This window comes from Nanorana parkeri, unplaced genomic scaffold, assembly GCF_000935625.1.
Source record: "Nanorana parkeri isolate BGI_ZX_2015 unplaced genomic scaffold, ASM93562v1 scaffold7, whole genome shotgun sequence".
NCBI lineage: Eukaryota > Metazoa > Chordata > Amphibia > Anura > Dicroglossidae > Nanorana > Nanorana parkeri.
Window position 1 is genome coordinate 1,135,327 of NW_017306275.1, and position 22,266 is coordinate 1,157,592.

Here is a 22,266-nt window from a genome sequence, read left to right on the forward strand (position 1 = left end):
TATATATAGATAGATAGATAGATAGATAGATAGATAGATAGATATATATCTATATCTGTTGTGTTTGAAAATGAAATTTGAAAGAATGATGAACACATGATTTGTTACACCATTATTTTGTAAAAGTAAACTTTTCTTCTAATTTATGTTAAGATGGCCATACATTGTTTGACTTCTATTTGGAAATGGTACACGAACGGTCTTTCAAACGAAAATCGAACAGTTGATGGTACAGCACTGATTTTCGTTTTTGATATTGTGATTGAAATATTTGTATAATTTGGTTTGAAACTTTTTCTCTGACCGAACGAAAATCAATTAATCAGTGGGGTTTGAACACAGCACATGCGCAAAAGGAAATTTTTTCCATCGTTCATCATAAATTGGTTGGTTAGTATGGCTAATGAACAATTTACGAAATCGACATTTGACAATGCTTGATGAGGGGATGTCTAGGTATAATCAAATGAGGGTTCATGCCAAAAACTAAACCTCTAGAACGAAAATCTAACAATGTATGGCCACCTTTAACTTTTTTCACTTCCACCTTTTTATTCTTTCTCACTCCTTGCATTTTTGTATAGCACCAGTGAAACTACTTTGGCATCAGCATTAAATGTAGTGATACAACCCAGGTTCAGAGCACATGTGCAACAAGGACTTTGATGTACTGTGTGTGTGTCAGTGAAAATATAAATATATGCATCGGAGAAGCAACCAAGAAGGCCATGGTAATGCTGAATAAGCACATACTGTATATGGGGTAACCTGTCCTTGTGTAATGCTCGAGGAATGGGGGCTGATGAGTTTTATAGGTCACAGCCACTGATGTCTGTCAATCACAAGTATGAATCTACTCAAGTTCCCCTCAAGCCTGTGGAAGGCACTTAAGCACAGGTGAAGCTACCATGAGGGTGAACAGTCAGTAAGGCAGAACGGTAGTAAAAAAAAGTAACTATAGTAAGAGCTCTCTGAATACACAGTAGCAGCTTGTCTTTGCTTTAAGGTGCCCATACACCTTACGACCATCACAAGACTTTTGTCTTGCGATGGTCGTATGCTTATTGAAAGCTCGTACGATCTGGCCACCTTGGACGGGCAGATCGTACTTGCGATCATCGAAAGCCCACCCCACTGAGGGGCGGGCTTCCGATGACTGCAATGCAGAACGGGCAGTGTCCGCGTGCGCACAGCGGCCCGTTCCGCAGCTATCGGACGAGCAGGCTAGAAACCCGCCGACAATCGTACAATTCTCGGCGGGTTTTCGAACATGTTGGTTCGACAAAAGACGTGCGACCGTACAGTAGAAACGGTCGCACGTCTTCGTTCACACTGCTCGATTCTCGTACGATCGCAGGATTTCGCCCGATTCTCGTACGAGAATCGAGCAGTGTATGGGCACCTTTAGAGAGTTAATGTCCAGGAACAGGTGTAGTTAGATATCACCTGCATGCATGGTAGTTGATTACATAGAGTCAATGAATAGAGAAAGTTTTAGTGAAACAAAACTTTACACTTTGTGAAACAATTAATGTTCATTGTATTTAGTATTGAATAAGGTGATACTTGCAGTCAGTAGGCTCAGGTGTGTAGTGTCTTGAGCAGGTAGTGAAATCCTGGATGAATCCCAGAGTCGTAGTGCTTAGCTGAAAGTCCTGGAGTCTGTGCAGCATGTGGTTGCTAATGGCAACTGGAGAGATCTGGAGCAGCATGCAGGTGTACACAGCAATGAGGCGTGAGGCACATCCATCAATAGGGAAGAGTTGATGGAACAAAGGATCCACAGGTGGTATGGAAGGTGTTATGCTCAGGGTTAGCAGGGTATGAGGAGGTTCAGCAGGGATGTTGACTAAGCACATGGAGGCAGAGTCTCTATGTCCAGCATCTGCATTTGTTGCACAAACACAGGACAAGTAAACCTTGTGGTTTAAATCAGCAAGGAAGGAGGAGAGTTGTGATGTCGTCAGCAAGGGGGCAGAGTCAAGGCTACAGATATAAAAATGGATTCTGCACAAAGCTGGGCTTTATAGTAGAAGCGGCACCCCTAGTTAGGCAAAGGGCAATAGCATCGTATTGTGCTTTTGTGGAAAGATGGTTACAGTTAAGGGCAGTTTTTGTTATATCCAAGTATAGGGCATTTTTACACGAAAACCTACATGGTACAACCATTGAAATCACCCTGGACAATTTTCTTGTCCAAGCCACCATTACTGTGCCTTTTGCAGAATAGCAGTTTGTTTTGGTGTGTTAGGCCTCATTCACACTAGACACAGTGCGTTCTGGCCAGAACGCACTGCATCATATTGCAGCCTGCTCACTATGTTGTGGGGCACGAGGGAGCATGGCGGTCCATTGAAGTGAATGGCACCGTAGCCACGCCCTCTGACTGCAATGCGATAGGCTGCACGGGATTGCGAGGCACATTATGCCTGCGGTCTGGTCCGAACAAAATGCTGCAAGCACTTTTTTCTTCCAACCGAATAATGTGCCTTGCGATCCTGCGGGGCCGATCGCATATCGGCCGGAGGGTGTGGCTACGGTGACATTCACTTCAAAGGACCACCACGGCCCCTCATGCTCTACAACATAGTGAGCCGGCCGCAATGCGATGCAGTGAATTCAGGCTGGAATCGGGCCGGAACGCACTGTGTCTACTGTAAACGAGGCCTAAATGATGAAAATATCACAGTACAGCATAGCAGCAAAATACACAAGAAAACCAGAATATTTAGTTACTACCATTGATTTTTTTCTTTTTTTGTTATTAAAGATCTTTCAGATAAAAACAATAGCTAGTGAGACTTGTGTTTTATGTTTTGCAACATTTTAAAAAGTACATATATCTAAGTTTAAGATGAAATCATTTTCCCAGAATAACATTTACATTACTGTCCATTGAGGGACATAGGGGTAAAGTAAATCATAGATGTTTGGGTATGTTGTTACCTGGTGTTGTATGGTGAACACTGGCAAACAGAAACAAATTGAATGCCAGCCCACTATAACCCCGCTGCTAACCATCATGCCTCAAAAACTAGCTTTTTGCTAGTTTTCTAGAAGGTTGGACAATTTCTCTTCAGCTCTGATGAGGGAAAACGCTTTTCTCTCTTCTATCAACCGCCCCAGTATTTTGTGGATGATTTTTGTCTTGATTTTAAGACTTTCATTAAGCTGCTTGAGCTGGTCTATATGCAGCATCTATCTGGATCAGCTAATCCTCAGCGCTGGTCTATATGCAGCATCTATCTGGATCAGCTAATCCTATCCTTCTCTTTTCTGTAGATGTGTGACTCTCTCCACCCTTCCTTAAAATCAGCTTGGTAGTTCCCCCTTCTTTTTTCACATTAAAGGTCTCCTCCCCCTCTCCCTTTAGATTTCTCTGCTATGCTGTTTTATTTTGGATCTGCCATTCCTTCAATTCAAGGTTTAAGGGTTTTCTGCTTTTATTCCCGGATGTTCATTGGTTGATCTTGGTGGAAACATACTTTTTTTTTTTTTGTCCCGTTTTCCTTCCTGAGGTCAAGAATTATATATTCTAGTCTTCAGCCTTTACCTTACATACATTCTTGGGTTTGTTGACTGCTGGTCTACATTTTCCTCACCTGTTGCTTCCTTATGGCCTTTCTTGGGGTATCCTCCACTTTATTGGTGTATTCCATTTTTCTTTTAGATATGTCTTTACCTAGCGGTGCTACCTGTCCTGCTTTGGAACAACAGATTCATTCTTGGTGCCTTTCCCTATAATATCGAATTTAATATTGTTCCCCTATTTTTATTTTTTATTTTTTTTTACTGGCCTTTCAGTCAAATATGCCTTCGGATACACTATTAGTAAGATTGCTACATCCATGACCCTCAAACAATAAAGAAAATCCAATTTTTGTACTTTCTTGGAGTCTATTGAGGGACACAGTATAAAGAACTTACCTCTCAGGCATCACGGACCCGGAGTGGAGCTCCGCCTCCCCGCCGGTGACGTCATACGTCGCCTCCCTCCTAGTCGGCTTAAAGCCGTAAAAAATTCAGTTGCACGGCGTTCGTGCAATGAAGCTGAACACCGGCAATTGAACCTCCCCATTAAGCAGCTCCTGAGACAGCAGTTGTCACTGCTGTACAACAGAAGTTCCCACAATATCTGTTTAGTTACGGCAATATCTGAGTAATTGCAGTAACTATCCTCTAAAGAGTTTGTAGATATTCCTCTGAACTTCTATTAACTGACGAAGCTGTTTCTTGCAACCCTTTGGGGAGGAATTAACCCTTGATTATATCCGTAGCTGAGATCCAAAATATCTAGATATTCATGCTGAGTGTTACACACAGGTCCATTCCGTCTGAGTTTTAGACCTACACTATATTGCCAAAAGTAGGGTTCAATTCATTCCAATGGTGTTCTATCGGGTCGAGGTCAGGACTGTGCAGGCCAGTCAAGTTCCTCCACCCCAAACTCGCTCATCCATGTCTTTATGGACCTTGCTTTGTGCACTGGTGGGCAGTCATGTTGGAACAGGAAGGGGCCATCCCTAAACTGTTCCCACAAAGTTGGGAGCATGAAATTGTCCAAAATGTCTTTGTATGCTGATGCCTTAGGAGTTCACTTCACCGGAACTAAAGGGCCAAGTCCAACCCCTGCAAAACAACCCCAAACTATAATCCCCCCTCCACCAAACTTTACACTTGGCACAATGCAGTCAGGCAAGTACCGTTCTCCTGGCAACCGCCAAACCCAGACACGTCCATCGGATGGCCAGACAGAGAAGTGTGATTCGTCACTCCAGAGAACACGTCTTTACTTCTCTAGAGTCCAGTGGCCTCGTGCTTTTACACCACTGCATCCGGCCATGGGAACCCATTCCATGAAGCTCTCTACACACTGTTGTTCCAATCTGAAGGCCACACGAAGTTTGGAGATCTGTAGATATTGACACTGCAGACAGTTGGTGACTTCTGCGCACTGTATACTTCAGCATGCGCTGACCCCCTCTGTCATTTTACGTGGCCTACCACTTTGTGGCTGAGTTTCTGTTGTTCCCAGTTGCTTCCGCTTTGTTATAATACCACTAACCGTTGACCGTGGAATATTTAGTAGCAAGGAAATTTCACGGATGGACTTATTGCACAGGTGGCAACCTATCACTGTGCCACGCTTGAATTCACTGAGCTCCTGACAGCGACCCATTCTTTCACAAATGTTTGTAGAAGCGTCTGCATGCCTAGGTGCTTGATTTTACACACCTGTGGCCATGGAGGTGATTGGAACACCTGAATCCAATGATTTGGAGGGGTGTCCCAATACTTTTGTACATATATGTACTGCTTGCTCATAGGCATGATGGATGAGGATGTTTTTTTCTGTTTGCCATTGTTCACCTCCTGAAGGCAGGCAACCCACACATCTATGATTTACTTTATCTCTGTGCCCCTCAATGGACTCCAAGAAAAATATTTTACATGAAGTACAAAAATCTTATTTTTATTATGATGCCATTATAATGCCCATTATATTAATACATTTTTTTCGCACAACCCAAGTGTTTCACTTTTAAATTTGAGAGGGAAAAAAAAAATTAACCTTGCAGTGGGGCTCCTCTCTTCATTGCTCTGGGTTGTGTGTGGATCGTGGGTGTTCTCATTTGCACTCCAGGAGGGCTGGACCTGCATTGTATATGTTGACATCAGATTGCCTGGAAGGGTAGATTTTTGTTTTCTTTGAGTTCAGCTTTAAGTGTCCTTGTGCATTGTTGTTCAGTCTCTTTGTCAAGATTTTTATAATTTATGTTGTCTTACTATATTATTAGGATCAGCACAACAATGTGGCAGGTGCCAATTTAACTGGTAAAGTCATTGCCAAGATATTGTGTTCTGAAGAGGCTGAGAAAGAGACACCACTGTTTGAATCCAATACTGACACCATAGATTTTCCATTTAATAATGGATCTGCTGACATTCTTGTAAGTATACTATTCTTTTGTACGTCAATTTGCAGTAAGCTGTATGCTGCCATGTGGTGGGATATACTGTACTTGCAGAAATACAAAACATAATATACTTTTTGGCTATAAATGTGTTTTATAATTAAATAAAACCAGGAAACGTAATAAAAAAACAGCTGCATTGCATACATTCAGGCTGGAGTCACACATGGAGTCACACATGGAGTCAGTGTGGCGTGTAATACACATGCACAGGTGTGAATGAACCCATAAGGTTAAACTGCAGCACATAGATGTGAACCAGCAACAGAAAAAGAATGGGATTTTTACCTGAAATGCATGCTCACGCATCAAAATGCATGATTTTGCTGCATAAAAATGTACAGGTTTGAATAGGCACTTACAGAAAGAAACCATGTTTTGAAAAAACATTAACATTTCAAATGTCTCTAAGTAACTTTTTGGATCCTTTATTATGTATACATAAATAAAACCATTTTAATGTTACTGATATATGCGCTTATCCTACACATGCAGGTGACAATTTATTATTACGTACACAGTCTTTATTTTTGTATTTTTTTCTCATTATTAACTATAAACCTAAGTTCTTTCTAATTTCTTATTTTCTAATATCCATTTTCAGTGGCTTGTTCTTGCTGAAAACAGCCCTGGGAGAGACAGCACTGAATATCAAGTTCAGTTCTCTCTCGACTTACATCCAGTAGCACCAGTACCAGAGGACATTTCACCGTTTTATCTTCCTTTTATGTTTTACAATGGTAATGTGAAATTTGCAGGATTTCTACTTTTTTTCAGAATTATTTGTAATTGTAAGTGTGGATCTTCAACATGTTGTGAAATAATTCTTAATACGTTTATTATGAAATGTACACTAGATAGAGATTACAGTGAGGTTTGTCACAAATTCCTAGTACCAAGTGATGTTTAATAGGTGTACTTTTTAATGATTCTTAAACAACATTAGAAATTAGATTTTTAACAGTGGCTTTACAAATAGATCTCCCAGCATATGCAATGCACTCTGTCATTTAAAGCACATAGACCTGGAAGATTTTTTAAAATATTTTTTACCTTATGCTATGTGAACGGGAACATGTAACAAATATAAAATAGGTGTTATCCCAATTTGGCTGTAAATGTGGAAATACACTTTAAGGTTAAATAACATACACAGGTAAAATAATAAATGTATGCCAGTGAATTCATATTGTTGCTCTGAAAGTATAAGCTTTTTTGACTGAAAGTTTGTGTTTTTTTTCCTGAATTGTATCAGGATTGTTATGTGGGAAGTTAAGGTCATGAGGACAGATCTTAGCGTTTCTTAATATAAAATAAAATTATGAATTATTATTCTTAAATAATATTAAATTATTTAGATTTGGATCAAATATTAGGCTCTGGGTAAGTCTCTGTAATTTTTGTCTACATGGTACTTTCCAGAGGAGACCGATACTGAGGAAAGCCTTGCAACGCACACTGCCCGGTCAGCATTGCAGTCATCGGAAGCCCGCCCCTCAGGGAGGCGGGCTTGCAATGATCGGAAGTACGATCTGCCTGTCCAAGATGGGCAGATCGTACGTTTTTCTAATTACCTTACAACCATCGCAAGACAAAAGTCTTGCAATGGATGTAAGGTCTATCGCTAGCTTAAAGGTGCCCATACACTGTACGATTCTCGTACGAGAATCGCGTGAAATCCCGCGATCGTACGAGAATCGCAAAGTGTATGGAAGGCGTGCGACCGTTTCTACTGTACGGTCGCACGTCTTCCATCGAACAAGCAGGCTGGAAAACCCGCTGGGAATCGTACGATTCTCGGCGAGTGAGTGGCCTGCTTGTTCGACAACTGACGAACGGGCCGGTGTGCGCACGGGCACAATCCCCGTTTGCCGTCCTTGCAAGCCCGCCCCTCATTGCAGTCATCGCAAGTACGATCTGCCTGTCCAAGATGGGCAGATCGTACGGTTTTTTTAAGTACTTTACAACCCTTGCAAGACAAAAGTCTTGCGAGGGTTGTAAAGTGTATGGGCACCTTAAGGCTAAAAGTCACTGTACCGCAGTGCTCAGCATTCATGTTATAGTCTGACTGTACAATTATGTACAGTCTCCTTTAGACTTCTCAAAACTGTGTAGGATGAAGACCTACCTAACCTATCCAATCAACTTGTGTCCAGTCAATCAGGCCCTTACATTATTTAGTTGTCGGTACATCTAAAGGGGATTGTACAGTCAGATTGTAATCTGTGCGGTGAGCTTATGTTTTCACTCATTCTGATGTTAGCTAATTGTGTCCAGGTGTTTCTAATTATTGATTTACAGTTATGATTGCTAAAGCAATGCCACCACACCCCTGTGATACCATAATGGTACCATTATAAAGCTTTCGGCAGATTTATACAAAGGTAATTTATAGACATTTCAGTAACAGTCTTATTTTTGTCCAGATTTCAAAAAACAACAGGAGATGGCACAGCTTACTAAGGAAAAGGACCAGCTGACAGAGTCTGTAAAGGCTTATAGATGCCTGTTTGATGCAACAAATATACTTATCAGGGAAATCAAGAGTAAGTTTAGCCCACCATTTTGGAACTTGTATAATATTATTACATTTATAACTAAAGGCAAAAACTTTTTTTTTTTCTTTGTTAGATTTGGATAGAGTGGTGATGGTTTAAAGCCACTATCAGGTTCAAGATTTTTCTTTCTTTTAGTCAGCCAGTCAGCACTGGTAGATTAATTCCAGATACAGTAGGTTCACCTTGTGAACCTATCGGGTATATTTCTTACATGGTTGTTTTTCTTGTTGCTATCACCTTTACGAGGCATGTGTGCACAAGTTAGCTGCCTTGTCTTGTAAAGAACCATTCCTATTCTTACACAAGGACAAGGTTGTCCTGGTGCCCAGAACCTCCTTTCTTCCTAAGGTAGTTTCTGCTCTTCACCTCAGCCAGGACATTATGTTTCAGTCCCTCTGACCAACCCCTGTACATCCATAGCAGATTTCTCTTCACTGCTTGGATGTGGTTAGTGCTATGTGTGCTTGTCTTGCAACCACTGCTTCCATAAGAAAGACTAATTCTCTTTTTTGTCCATTTAAAGGGGAACCAGCTTCTCATTTCTCGGCGGCTCAGACAGATCATCATTTAAGCCTTTTGGCTTTTAAGATGATGATCTGGCCTTATGCAGAACTTTCTTCTAATAGAGAGTGTTTGACTTGTGCAGATACTTTGAAAAAGACTGTTCATACTATGTCTGTTTCTAATACTGCATTTCTTGCCTTATCTTTTCTTGCAAAGCCTGACTTTTCTGCTAATATGAGGAAAAAATGATTGTCTTGTTTAGAGAGACTTATGGTCCCTGTACACAAGATTCAAAAAAAAGTTGCATTTCTCCTTTGCCAGTAGATCAAATGTCTAATATTTCTGGAACTGTTGTTGCCGTTCCAGAAGATTCTGTTTCTGATAGTAAAATGGTTTCTTCTGACAAGGACGTGGCTGCTCAGGTGGATTTTTCAATCCTCTGCGACGTATCAACATCAGAAAAAAATGGTTGCCTTTTTAATTGAGGCTGTGAGTTCCTCTTTAAAACTTGAAGACTCCACTGTTTCTACTTCTGCTGTTTCTAGTCTAGGATCACATAAACCTGAGCATGACTCTAAGGTTTCCTCTCTACATCCTATTTTATACTATCCTATAGATTTTTATATAATAAATTAGCAAATTGTGATTCCTAGACGCTTGAAGTTCCTGTATCTTTTTCCGGAAGATCTTTTTTTTTAAATTGGCTATTCTTCCTGAAGTCTTGCATTTTTTCCGATCACTGCACCGGAATGGAGGGCTTTCCTGTACCTTGCGTTCCATTGTGGGCAAGGTGCATGTCTGCAGTGACATGAATGGCACGGCCAAACCCACTCCTGCCCCAGAACGCGGCCCGTCTTGATCTATGCGATCAAGTGCGTTCCAGGCTCGAACCATGCCAGAAAGCACTAGAAATGGTGCAACAGGGCCCAAAGTGCTGGTCGGAAGAACCCCAATGCAAAAAGGGACTTTTGTGTTTACCCTACGTGTAGGGTTGACTTTTTAAAACTTGAGTTAGATTATTAAAAAAGCTACAGGAGGTAAAAGTGAACACTTACCTCAGATGTGGAAAAATAGGGATCAACGTTGTAAGCCTGCTCCTACTTTTCCATCTTTTATACATTTCTTGTGTTCCCTATTTCAAAAGACATCTTACACTTCCAAACCTTTGGACCCTCTAGATGTCCTTAGCAATTAAAAAGTCTGCTTTAGCATGATGGTCTGCTCCCACCTTTTCTATATCTGGTGGGGGACACCTGATGGAATTTGCAGATACGTTGGAATCTCAATATATTTTCTTTTTCCTTCTCCTCGATTCTTTGCGTTCCACCTTCCCATGTCTCAGCAGCATCACACAAATCTTTTTTGTGTAGTTCAAGGTCTGTTGAATCCGGCTGTTGTTATTCCTGCTCCTTTTGGCAGAACGTTATTATTCCTGTTTTTTTGGCAGAACATTTTCAATGTTTTTACTCAAACCTGTTTACAGTTCCCAAACCCAACAGAAGACTTTGTCCGATTCTGAATCAAAAGCATGTTTATACATAAACCATTTTTGATGGAGTCCATTTGACCAGTTTTCACTGCTCTTCAACAAGGAGATTTTTTGTTTTTTAGGATATAAAGGATGTGTATCTACACATTCCTGTATTTTTAGCTTATCAGCGTTTTCGTTTGTTTTGCTGTAGACGACCTTCATTATCCATGTGTGGCTCTTCCTTTCGGTCTAGCTTCAACTGCTTGGGTTTTTACAAAAATAATTGCTCCAGTTCAGGGACTTTTTCGTCACAAGGGCATTCCGATTATCAGATACTTTGATTACTTTTTACTTCTAGAACAGTCTCTTCTGACTCTGAAGCCCAATGCGTCGATAGTGCTACCGACCTTAGAGAACTTTGGGTGGATTCTGAACCTTGAAAAATCATCTCTGATTCTGTCGCATTGCTTGGAGTACTTGGGTTTTCTGTTGGATACCTTTCAAGCAAAGGTGTTTTTTCCTCAGAACAAAGTAATGATGTTGCAGGATCAAATTCGGTTGCTTCGGTCCCATCGCCAATGCTCTCGGAAAACCTGCATGCGAGTTTTAATCTGATGGTATCCACCTTCTAAGTGATTCCATTTGCTCAGTCCCTTTACAGGCATTTACAGAGGAACATTCTTACAGCGTAATACAAGTCTCCTTGCTGGACAAGATGATCAGATTGAATGCCCTGGCCAGGATGTCTCTGCCATGGTGGTTGACATCCTCTGAGTTGCTACAGGAGAATAGTTTCTTCCCATATCTTCGAAGATTGTCAACGGACGCCAGTCTTGTGGGATTTAGCGGTCTTGGATCATCTGCCTGTGCAGGGTTGTTGGTCTCCAGAAGAATCCAAGCTTCCGATAACTGTTCTAGAGTTGAGGGCGATTGTTTAGGGTTGATTATATGGACTCCTTTTTGACTGGTTAACCAGTTAGGATGTATGTTCCAGCGATATCAGCGGTCCATATTCCGCAAGTAGACTGGCAGGTAGACTTTCTCTGCAGACAACGTCTGGATCCAGGAGTGTGCCCTTTTCATCCAGAGATGTTTCAACAACTTTGTCAGCGCTGGGGAATGCCAGGTGTGGCTGTCCTGGCTTCTCATCACAGCATGAATTCAGGGATCCAACAGCGGATGCGGTAAATGCTTTGGTAGCTCCGTGGGATCACTACATTTCCTTTAATCTGCGGTAGAGCAAAGTTCAGCTCTCAGTACCATTAAAGGTCAGATGTCTGCATTGTCTGTCCTTTTTCAATGTCTTCTGGCTTCGAATTCCATTATTTGTACTTTTGTTCAAGGTGTTACGTGTGTGGCTCCTCCTGTTAGGTCTCTTACTCCATGGGACTTAAAGGAGAACTATGAGGTGAGTAATTTACACTCACACATACCATCGCTCGCTCACTTCCCGATCATCTCCCTCCAGAGAGCACTGTCAGTCACCACTCCCTTCAGGGATTCCCCGCTCCCCACTTCGATCCTTCAGCGCTGACTGGAGGAACGGACGAAGTAGCGGGCGGGCACAGCTAGCTCTGCCTCTAGATAGGCTGCGGCACTCAGTATATAGTGAGCTATTTACTGAGCTTAGCTTCACGGGAGAAGGTTAGTATATGTCCTCTCGCCAGAAGAATTTGGCCAAGATATTTATATGACATTGCTTTTGTCCCATACTTGTTATGTATAAGTGGCAAAAAGGTTATTAAATATGTGTTTTTTTAAATAATGTACTAATAAAATGAGTTGGTTTTTTTTGTTTTTTTTTTAACAAAAGAACATGAAATGTACTAATTGCGGCATGTAAAAAGCCCCAGGATCTTTCTAGTTTTTACTGTCTGAAAAAAAAAATTGATTATATTATAGCAGTAATATGTATTATTTATGTTCGTAGTAGGGCTGCAGCTAACGATTATTTTCATAATCTATTAGTTAGCCGATTATTAAGTTCGATTAATCGGATAAAAAAAAAAAAAAAAAAACCACAAGTGACACATATAGCTGGCGTTACTGGAGAGGACGGGTTTGATGCAGGAATAGAGAGGATGGGTATGATGCAGGAATAGAGAGGACGGGTATGATGCAGGAATAGGGAGGACGGGTATGATACAGGAATAGAGAGGATGGGTATGATGCAGGAATAGAGAGGAGGGGTATGATGCAGGAATGGGGTGCAGGGGATGTGCATGATGGTGGAATGGGGTGCAGAGGACAGGTATGATGATGGAATGGAGTGCAGGGATGGAGAGGATGGGTATGATGGTGGAATGGGGTGCAGAGGACGGGTATGATGATGGAATGGAGTGCAGGGATGGAGAGGATGGGTATGATGGTGGAATGGGGTGCAGAGGACGGGTATGATGATGGAATGGAGTGCAGGGATGGAGAGGATGGGTATGATGGTGGAATGGGGTGCAGAGGACGGGTATGATGATGGAATGGAGTGCAGGGATGGAGAGGATGGGTATGATGGTGGAATGGGGTGCAGAGGACGGGTATGATGATGGAATGGAGTGCAGGGATGGAGAGGATGGGTATGATGGTGGAATGGGGTGCAGAGGACGGGTATGATGATGGAATGGAGTGCAGGGATGGAGAGGATGGGTATGATGGTGGAATGGGGTGCAGAGGACGGGTATGATGATGGAATGGAGTGCAGGGATGGAGAGGATGGGTATGATGGTGGAATGGGGTGCAGAGGACGGGTATGATGATGGAATGGAGTGCAGGGATGGAGAGGATGGGTATGATGGTGGAATGGGGTGCAGAGGACGGGTATGATGATGGAATGGAGTGCAGGGATGGAGAGGATGGGTATGATGGTGGAATGGGGTGCAGAGGACGGGTATGATGATGGAATGGAGTGCAGGGATGGAGAGGATGGGTATGATGGTGGAATGGGGTGCAGAGGACGGGTATGATGATGGAATGGAGTGCAGGGATGGAGAGGATGGGTATGATGGTGGAATGGGGTGCAGAGGACGGGTATGATGATGGAATGGAGTGCAGGGATGGAGAGGATGGGTATGATGGTGGAATGGGGTGCAGAGGACGGGTATGATGATGGAATGGAGTGCAGGGATGGAGAGGATGGGTATGATGGTGGAATGGGGTGCAGAGGACGGGTATGATGATGGAATGGAGTGCAGGGATGGAGAGGATGGGTATGATGGTGGAATGGGGTGCAGAGGACGGGTATGATGATGGAATGGAGTGCAGGGATGGAGAGGATGGGTATGATGGTGGAATGGGGTGCAGAGGACGGGTATGATGATGGAATGGAGTGCAGGGATGGAGAGGATGGGTATGATGGTGGAATGGGGTGCAGAGGACGGGTATGATGATGGAATGGAGTGCAGGGATGGAGAGGATGGGTATGATGGTGGAATGGGGTGCAGAGGACGGGTATGATGATGGAATGGAGTGCAGGGATGGAGAGGATGGGTATGATGGTGGAATGGGGTGCAGAGGACGGGTATGATGATGGAATGGAGTGCAGGGATGGAGAGGATGGGTATGATGGTGGAATGGGGTGCAGAGGACGGGTATGATGATGGAATGGAGTGCAGGGATGGAGAGGATGGGTATGATGGTGGGATGGGGTGCAGAGGATGGGTATGATGGTGGAATTGGGTGCAGAGGACGGGTATGATGGCGGAATGGAGTGCAATGATGGAGGGGATGGGTATGATGGTGGGATGGGGTGCAGAGGACGGGTATGATGGTGGAATGGGGTGCAGGGATAGAGAGGATGGGTGGGATGGGGTGCAGAGGACGGGTATGATGGGGTGCAGGGATGGAGAGGATGGGTATGATGGTGGGATGGGGTGCAGAGAACAGGTATAATGATGTAATGGAGTGCAGAGGACTGGTATGATGGTGGAATAGGCTGCAGAGGATGGGTATGATGGTGGGATGGAGAGGATGGGTGGGATGGGGTGCAGAGGATGGGTATAATGATGGAATGGAGTACAGAGGACGGGTATGATGGTGGAATAGGGTGCAGAGGATGGGTATGATGATGATGGTGGGTTGGGGTGCACAGTGTTGGGTCCCAGGCTCCGGGGAGGGGGGTCGGGGCACTTACTGTCTGTACATTCCCTCCATGTCTTCTGCTGAACGGTTCAGCCTGGATGCCAGCTCGTCCCCAGCCATAGTCTCCGTCCCCCGGCTGACACCCGTCATGTGATCGGCCCGGCTAGATGTGAGGAGCGCCGGGATTGGAGTTGAGCTGGGCGGCGTGATTGGTAACGTTTTCGATCGTCGATTTTAATCGACTAAATCGAATCGTTGTTGCAGCTCTAGTTCTGAGTTTAGAGTAACTTTAACCGTAACCATTTAGTGGTATAGTTACACACTTGTTTGGGATATATTTGATTGTGGAAAAATGCATACACATTACTTTTTTGCTTTTTGATTAGGTCAGGCAACTGAAGCCAAAGAGAAAGAAGTTTTCTTAAAAAATGAGCTGCAGAAAAAAAAGATTGACTTAACAATAATAAAGCAGGTACTACATTTATTTTAACATCTATTTTGCTGCAATAAATTATAATATATTTTATATTATCAGCAGTGCATACAGACATTGTTTTACTTTTTAGATGGACCACATCTTCAAACTTATAAACCAGAAGAAAACACAAATGCAAGATTTGCAGAATCAGCCAAGGAGAAAATGTTTCCTTTCCCCTGTTCCAAAAGGCAGTGATATTATCGGAAAGGTCAGTATGGTGACGGAAAATTGTTAGTAGGGGGTCAGTCTGTGCCAGTTCATTTCTACTAGTCGAAATAAGAGTTTCAATATATCCTGTTTTTTTTAGAAATTAGAAAAAAATGAAAACCTTAAACTGCAACTTTATTTATTCATCTAAGTAAAGGGCCCCTTTTACACATGAACACACGCACAATTGTGCGATTTTGCCCACATTAATAAAAAGCGTATCACAGTTACAGTGCCATTATTGATGTTGGCACTCCTGTAGCAAACAACTGAATGAGCTTCTTTGCAGGTTAGTTGTGTGTAGGGCAGCCCATGGAAGTAAATGGGCTGCCCTTTGCAGATGCGCAACAAACACGCAAGAATGCTAGTGTGAGTGACAATGACGTGGAGCCAAACCTGGAGCAAGTGCACTGGGATCGGCTGAATGGAACTGGAGGTGATCAGTAGCACTGGGATGTAATCAAGGATGAAAAAAAGGTTAAAAAAGTAATTAATGGGAAAAATAAAACGCATCAATTGTTTCATACACAGTGTCAGTTTTATGCTTGAATTTTTTTATTTTTTTTTCTAGATTGCCCACTTAGCATATGTAGAAGATGATGAAGCAGCAAAAGTAATCTCATGGCATTTAGCTAGTGATATGGATTGTGTGGTTACACAAACCACAGATGCAGCTCGTCGTATCTACAATGAGACAAAGGGCCACCAACAGGTTCTTCCAATGGACTCAATATATCAGAAGAATCTGCCAGTCTGGGGAAGGTATCTTAACTTTTCTATAATCTTTAGGGCTATTAACTAGCATGCAATACAGTTGCCAATATGGCAGTGGTGGCACTGCAGCAGCCACAATAGGGATGTAAAATGTAGTTGTCAACAAACTGATATGCTGAGGTTATTAATATGATATGCTAAAATGGTTGGTACCACATACTCTGTTAAGTTATGGTATAAAGTGTTAAAATCACTAAAGTAAGATTTTTATCTACTTTGAATCAGAATACAAAGTATTATTTATCTGCACAACTTTACAGGCAAACTATTGTGTTTCGGTGTTAATGCAGCAGCTACATGGTTGCTGTTTTTTTCAGCTTCAACAGTGTCAACAAGAAAACTTTTTATAATGGCCAAATGCAGATACTTTTTCAAGCAGACTGAGCGTACATATCAAACTGTGACATCTATTCATTATTTTAAAGATATGAAGGAATCGAAAGAAGGGAAGAAAAAAGTGGGGAAGAAAAGAGGGATGGAAGGATCCCACAACTAAAATAGCTAAGCATCAAAAGATATACTTAAAGTAGAACTGTGGGCATTCAAACATTTACATTTTCTTAACAACCCTCGCTGATCTCTGTAGCTGCAACACTGGAGCAAATTCACAGTACTACAATCGTTTTGTGTAGCACCCCGACGTACCTCTGCAGCTATTACAGTGCACCACAATGTACTATGTGCATTGCCATGTGGTACAATCTGCATAAAATGCCACAGTACCTATTTTCTAGTGTGCTGAGATGCATTACAGCCTATTCATTTTGAATGGGCTGCCTAGCGCAACAGGCCTCAATGCACAAAAATTTGTTTTTGGGTTTTAGTGATAAGTGGCACCCTTAAAAACACCTTCACTTTCATTAGTAGTTCGTTTTAGCCTCCTCCTGCTGACAGTCAAATATCAAGAAGTCACCCGCACTCCATACAGCATATAGACCTTAACAGAAAATTGGTGCTTGAAGTGACGACACAGATGGCGCCGTGTCAGAAACAGTCCATAACAGAAGTCACGAGCACTCGAGGATACATGCAAGAAGTATAAGCACTTGTTTATTGACCTGTCACATGCATCATACAGCCGACGTTTCGGGGCCACACAGGGTCCCTTCTTCTGGGCATCATAGTGACATAGTGAAGGGACCCTGCGTGGCCCCGAAACGTCGGCTGTATGACGCATGTGACGAGTCACTAAACAAGTGCTTATAATACTTGCACGTATCATCGAATACTGGTGACTTCTGTTATGGACTATCTCCTGCTGAAAGTGACTTGGGAGCCTGTCAGCTGAGGGGGGATAGCAGAGTGCCCAGACTTGACGTGAATTACTTGAATGCTTCTTTAGCGACATTTGAGTGGGAATTGCTCCACGGTGCTTTCAGCTTCACATGCCAGATAGTTTTAAAGCTTATTTACTGCTTGTAAAGAATATGTAAATACTTAGAGCAACTTTACCCACCAATGTAATGTCTCTCAAAACAGTTCCTTTAAGGCACACCAACTGTCAAGGGTGCCAGTCTGCTAATTTCAGCTCAAAGCTGATCACATGTGCAGCACCATAGCATCTGCAATCCAGATAGAAGCTAAGATGGCTCCTTCCTTGGCTGTAAGGGATAGAAAGTTATAGTTCCACTTTAAAAGTCCATAGCCTGGCCTAAGATCCACATTAAGGAAATAAGCACAAGAGGGACGCCTTTCCTGGTGCAGATCAATTTTATTTCAGTAGATATAAGTGAAAAACCGAATAGTGCTCACAAACATAAGAATCACACAGCCATGGGATAAGAGCTGACAGGCAGTAAGATGTCCACTAGGCGATACCAATGTGTAGTGACGTTAACGCGTTTCCTGGGCACGCCCCCTTCATCACTAGGCGATACATTGGTATCGCCTAGTGGATATCTTACTGCCTGTCAGCTCTTATCCCATGGCTGTGTGATTCTTATGTTTGTGAGAACTATTCGGTTTTTCACTTATATCTACTGAAATAAAATTGATCTGCACCAGGAAAGGCGCCCCTCTTGTGCTTATTTCCTAGATTCTCAGCTTTCCCGGCTTCTTTGGGGCAGCGTCCTGCAGTATGCCTAAGAGGATTTCCCACTAAGGATTGACAGTCCGTGGTGCTTCATTGCTTTTACTTAGTTAAGATCCACATTAAGTCTTATTGTTTGCAGCAAACAGTCAATATCTGGTAGAGATTATAGCATTTCCAGTAAAAAATGTCAAGGTCAACACCTATGAAGCATGTTACAATTTTTCTCTTTCTCCCTGTTGCCTTTTATCCTGATTTGAGCTTGCTGCAGTGCCATTGCAGAACATGCATTTATTGTGTTACACACTGCAATTCAGAAAAAAATCTAATGCATGATGTTGTTGTGATTCGGTCTTAAGGCCTTTACCACACATGGTTAATGGAAAAAACCACTTTAATGCAACAGGAAATCCGGTGTTCGCTAGAGATCTCTTGGTATTCTCCGACAACAAAGAAGAGTGTCAGAAAGGTAATGTAAAAAAATGTTCTGTTCTGTAATGGTATTGAAAAAAAAATTTCATTACTAATCACGAGGGATTGTGAGTTCTGTACTCATAGTAAAGCTTGTACATGCTTCTTTCTGCAGTCATATCTCTTAAATGTGTTGTACTGTTTGCAATGTGCATATTATGATGTGATAGACCAGGACATCTGCTATTTCTTAGGATAGGGATCATTCCTACAGTACATTCAAGTCCAACTAAGTGCAGTGAAATACCCATTTAGGCTGAAAGAAAGATTGTAAATGTTAAGTCTTTTAACGTAGTTAGATTTGTAACTGAACATTGAATTCATTAAGGGGGCATTACATATAGCTGATATTGGAAATCATTTGCTTCAGTCACCTGGGATTTTTTTAAGCCATGGAATGTTAAATGGCACAAAAAGATTGACACAGTACAAACATTCTTAATTGCAATTAACTGTATGGAAAAACTTACAAATAAAACCCCGCCCTTTGAATAAAGTCACTTCTGCCACATCTTAAGCTGACATTGAACTCAGGAGTGAAATCCTAAAAATGCATTTAAGTACCTTAACTCTTAACAACAATGTATCTTATTTGTGTATCACTTGGGCTGCAGATCCTCAAATCATCTCTAAATTCATGCTGACACTGTCCTTCCTTTTGGAGGGTGGCTACTTTTGTTCCCCATGGTCCCTGTGTGTGTGTGTTGTATAGTAGTCACCGCTCCAAGCCCATTCCTGTGATGGACTACAATCTCACTTTTAGTTTGCTCATTTGTACTGAGATTGTAGTCCATTGCGGGAGCGAGCTTGCAGCGGTGGCTACATTACAACACACACAGGACCATGGGGAACAAAAGTAGCCACCTTCCAGAAAGAAGGACAGCATTAGCACCAATTCAGAGATGATTTGAGGATCTGTAGCCGAGTAATTCACAAATTAGGTACTTGAATGCAATTTTAAGATTTAACTCCTGAGTTTAGTGTCCCTTAAATAGTTTTTTCTCCAAACATTCTAAGCTAAGGTCTTGTGATAAAATTGTGACATACTAATTTAAGTCTTCCTTCTTTCTACAGCAGATATGTATTTAACGGGTATGATTAAAAATGTGATGTGACCATTCAGAGATCATTCATCTGTTTGCTTGGGCATTGAACATTGCTTTTTGTACACTACTGCTTTTTTGTGATCAATTAATAGCCTGTAGCTTTCCTAGTTTGACAATCTATGGAAATGCTGTAGTGGGATTATCTTTATTACAACATAAACAGCTTCTTTGAAGTGGAAAGGTGACATTAGAGGTCTAATAGACCCCTAACGTCACCTTAAAGAGAACCTGTCACTACTAATATGCTATCACATAGGCAGGGGTTAGGAACCTTTTTTCTGCCAAGGGCCATTTGTATATTTATAACATCATTCGCAGGCCATACAAAATTATCAACTTAAAAATTAGCCTGCTATATTTGGTCAAATATTTAATTAACTCGCCCGTAATGTGATGGGTGGAACTGCTTCTCTTTGGTGATTTGTAGCTAAGCCCATAGTGGTAAATGATGAGGGATTGATGCTGGTGATCTTGTCACCGACAGTGCTGCTAAAAGTCAATCACTGAGCTACAAATTGCTGAAGTATTAGTGATTCCATGGAAAATAACTGGAATTAGTGAGAAATCTTTTTGAAAAAGTAGGGATGACTGAGAACAAATCGCTTGTCTGACATCAACCTAACAGCTGATGCCAATAATAAAGCAGAAGCCAAATTGACAGCAAACCAGTATAGTGGATCCATGGAGTATGTCTATTACCATACATTTGCAGCAATTTTATCTGCAGAAGAGCCAAAGGCACAGTAAGCCTCATGCCCCTTTGCAGACTGCCCTGTATGATGATGGGACTTCTATACAATGTGTCACTGACCTCATCAGAGCAGCGCCAGAGGGGGAGGCAACAATATAATAATAACAATAATGATCCGCCACTGGGGGAGATGAGGGGCGGGCCAGGCTGAATGTGTCGGACGCTGCAGGTGTGAAGGGGCAGATTACCACCTGGGATGGACGTTCCACACCACTGACATAGGGGGCTTGTAGCCCCCCCCCCCCTTGTGTTAGTAATGAAGTAAAAAAAATAAAAAATACAAAAACATTTTTGCCCCTGCAATAACATGCATACTAACATAAACGCGCATCGAGTGTGTGCATATGAAAACCACGGTTATGTTACACGTTGGGTATCCCTGCATGGGCCAGAGAGAGCAATATTTCTAGGGCCAATATTCATGGATAACTTTAAACTGATGACCTGTACAGGCTTTGAAATCTTCACCTATGGATAATTTGGGGTACGGTGTTTTGTCGCCGTTTCACGGACATACACAATTTGTAAGCTTAGCATGGTGGTTATCGATTTACTTGGCAAATCCTCGTTCTTTGTATTTTTTTTATTAAAATGGGTATTATATTGTTTATGTGCAATAAAAAATGTTCAGTATTTTTTACTGAAATTTTGGGTTTGATAAAGAGTTGCGCTAATATCATGTGATATAAAAATTTGCAACTGCCACCATTTTATTCTACAGGGTCTGTGCTTTCAGGAAATATCTAACTCTCGGGGGTTTAAAGTAATTTGTAGGCCTAAAATGTTGATTTATATCGTGCGAAAAAACACTCTGGCAGTGAAAGGGTTAAGGATAGCAAAACATTTAAATGATTTAGGTCAAATCGCGTTGTTCACCTGAAAGTGAGACTTTTTTTTTTTTTTTTTTTTCTAGTTTTTGGGATGCTTTTAGGAGATGCAATACTATTGGATAATCTAGAAGCTGCAAATGAATACAGAAAACAAGTAAGTGCCTTAACCTCCCTGGCGGTCTGTTTATTTAATTTTTTCCCCCTTTTTTGTAATTCTTTTTTTTTCCTTTTGAAATTCCCGCCGGTTCCGCCCCTTGCGACGCGGACGCTCGCACGGGACGGAAGACGGATGCCGGCATCGGCCGGAGGACACAGCGCGGCTCGAGGGACAAGGTAAGTAATGCTACGCTGTAATCCCAAGTGTGGCTCCGGGTTACCGGTTATGGTACTGAAAATTAACCCCGAGCCACACTCGGGATTACCGCCAAGGAGGTTAATCTTTTGCAGGTTTAAAATTTTAAAGTTTCCATATATGAAGATATGCCAGGAGATTTTTAACAAGGTGACAGGGGTTTCAGACCAGTCAGGGTCAAACCGAAAGGGAATGTACAGTATGTTTTTAAACCTATTCTTTTTGATGATTACATATAATAGACTGGTTAAAAGTCTAACAGGTAAACTTTCTTTGTTAATCATACAGTCAAGAAGGACGCAGGATCAGTCTTAATGGTAGGTTATACTGCCACCTTGAGGTAACTTGGACACTGGCGAAAGCAAAGCTGCAAGAGCAGACCTAGTACCACGCCTCCCACTTTCAGAAAGCCTTTTTTTTTGCTGGTGTCTTTTCAGTGATGAAACTTTCTCTCTACCTAAAGAAGCTTACCTCCTTTTATGAATTTTTTTTACTCAAGATTCTTCTAGCAAGTTTTAGGTGCTCTGTAGCTACTGTGGCTCTTTTCTGCAGCTTTCCAGATCAGTTGACTTCTCGGCTAAGCTTTGGAGGATCACATCCAGACCCCGCCTAAAAGAGGATGCAGGGCTGGCCTGTAATGTTGCTTCAGGCACTGAATCCTGAATTGGACGCTCACCTTACATAGTTAC

At 42.1% G+C, this 22,266-nt stretch overlaps 1 protein-coding gene across 1 annotated transcript in view; it reads left to right on the forward strand.

Annotated features, from left to right (window-relative positions):
* SMCHD1 (structural maintenance of chromosomes flexible hinge domain containing 1) overlaps nt 1–22,266 on the forward strand; it is a 124,538-nt gene that overhangs the window by 92,207 nt on the left and 10,065 nt on the right. The window contains exons 37-44 of the mRNA XM_018553353.1: nt 5,799–5,951; nt 6,580–6,715; nt 8,402–8,521; nt 14,966–15,051; nt 15,146–15,265; nt 15,836–16,026; nt 18,427–18,536; nt 21,309–21,379. Of these exons, the coding sequence (XP_018408855.1) occupies nt 5,799–5,951; nt 6,580–6,715; nt 8,402–8,521; nt 14,966–15,051; nt 15,146–15,265; nt 15,836–16,026; nt 18,427–18,536; nt 21,309–21,379 (987 nt within the window). The remainder of the gene's footprint in view (nt 1–5,798; nt 5,952–6,579; nt 6,716–8,401; nt 8,522–14,965; nt 15,052–15,145; nt 15,266–15,835; nt 16,027–18,426; nt 18,537–21,308; nt 21,380–22,266) is intronic.